The sequence below is a fragment of the Felis catus genome, chromosome X (genome assembly GCF_018350175.1).
Source record: "Felis catus isolate Fca126 chromosome X, F.catus_Fca126_mat1.0, whole genome shotgun sequence".
Lineage (NCBI taxonomy): Eukaryota > Metazoa > Chordata > Mammalia > Carnivora > Felidae > Felis > Felis catus.
Genome location: NC_058386.1, coordinates 32,261,261 through 32,262,096, shown reverse-complemented (window position 1 = coordinate 32,262,096; position 836 = coordinate 32,261,261). Strand labels below are relative to the sequence as shown.

Below are 836 nucleotides of genomic sequence, written 5' to 3'. Positions count from 1 at the left end.
ATGCCTGGGAGAGCCACCCCCACCCCGCCAGCCTCCTGGCCTCACAAGCCTGGACTGGCTCAGCGCCAGTGAGGAAGTCTCTTCCCCCTGACCCGCTACTCCCTCAGGGCCGCTTCCCGCACTGTCCCCAGCGAAACCGCTCCCCGAAATGCCCGAGTCCAGCATCCCACACCGACCGCCCCGTCCACCCTCCACCTCCCGTGGGAGGTCTCCTCCCGGATGTCTGACAGACACCTCCGGCTACCTCCGAATGACAGAGACAGACACCGGTCAGAGGCACGGCCCTGGAGCTAACTCCTTTAATGTCACGTGCAGACACAAGGCCCGGCCTCCCTCCTCTGTGGGCGGCTTCGGGGTCCGGACGAGGGGGCGTGGGCATCACCACTTCCGAACTCGGGGCCTCCCATCCACCCGACGGGAGGTGGTGTTCTCAAGGAGACCCCTGAGGTGCTGGTTGCTGCCCAGGGCTCGCTGCACGTGCTCCGGGGTGATGCGCATCTTGTGGCTGTCCAGAGCCTCCTTGCCCGCCAGCTCCAGGATGTTGGCCGTCAGGTACTCGAGAACGGCGGTCAGGAAGACCGGGGTGGACGCGCTCAGGCGCGGGGCGTAGCGACCCTCTCGCAGGAGACGCTCCACGCGGCTGACCGGGAATTGCAGCTCGGCTCTCCTGGAGCGGGACACCGCGGGCCTCCTCCGTCTGCGACGGTGCCGACGGCGGCGCCTCCCAGACATGCCGCGTGCTGGGTTGGAACCCGATCGGCCCGGCCTGACCGTCCCGCTGGCCCGAGGGTGGCAGGATGGCGGCGCCGCCTCCTACCAAGTGTGCCCCTCACTGG

General features: G+C 68.5%; 1 protein-coding gene across 1 annotated transcript; it reads right to left on the bottom strand.

Annotated features, from left to right (window-relative positions):
* Positions 1-270: 270 nt before the first annotated feature.
* On the bottom strand, positions 271-836 carry LOC123383322 (histone H2A-Bbd type 1-like). The gene has a single exon (XM_045050531.1). The coding sequence runs from the start codon at positions 730-732 to the stop codon at positions 379-381; it is 354 nt and encodes a 117-aa protein (XP_044906466.1). The 5' UTR covers positions 733-836; the 3' UTR covers positions 271-378.

What these genes read in the sequence shown, in the direction of transcription:
- LOC123383322 (XM_045050531.1), bottom strand. Translation starts at nt 732, where the DNA reads ATGTCTGGGAGGCGCCGCCGTCGGCACCGTCGCAGACGGAGGAGGCCC.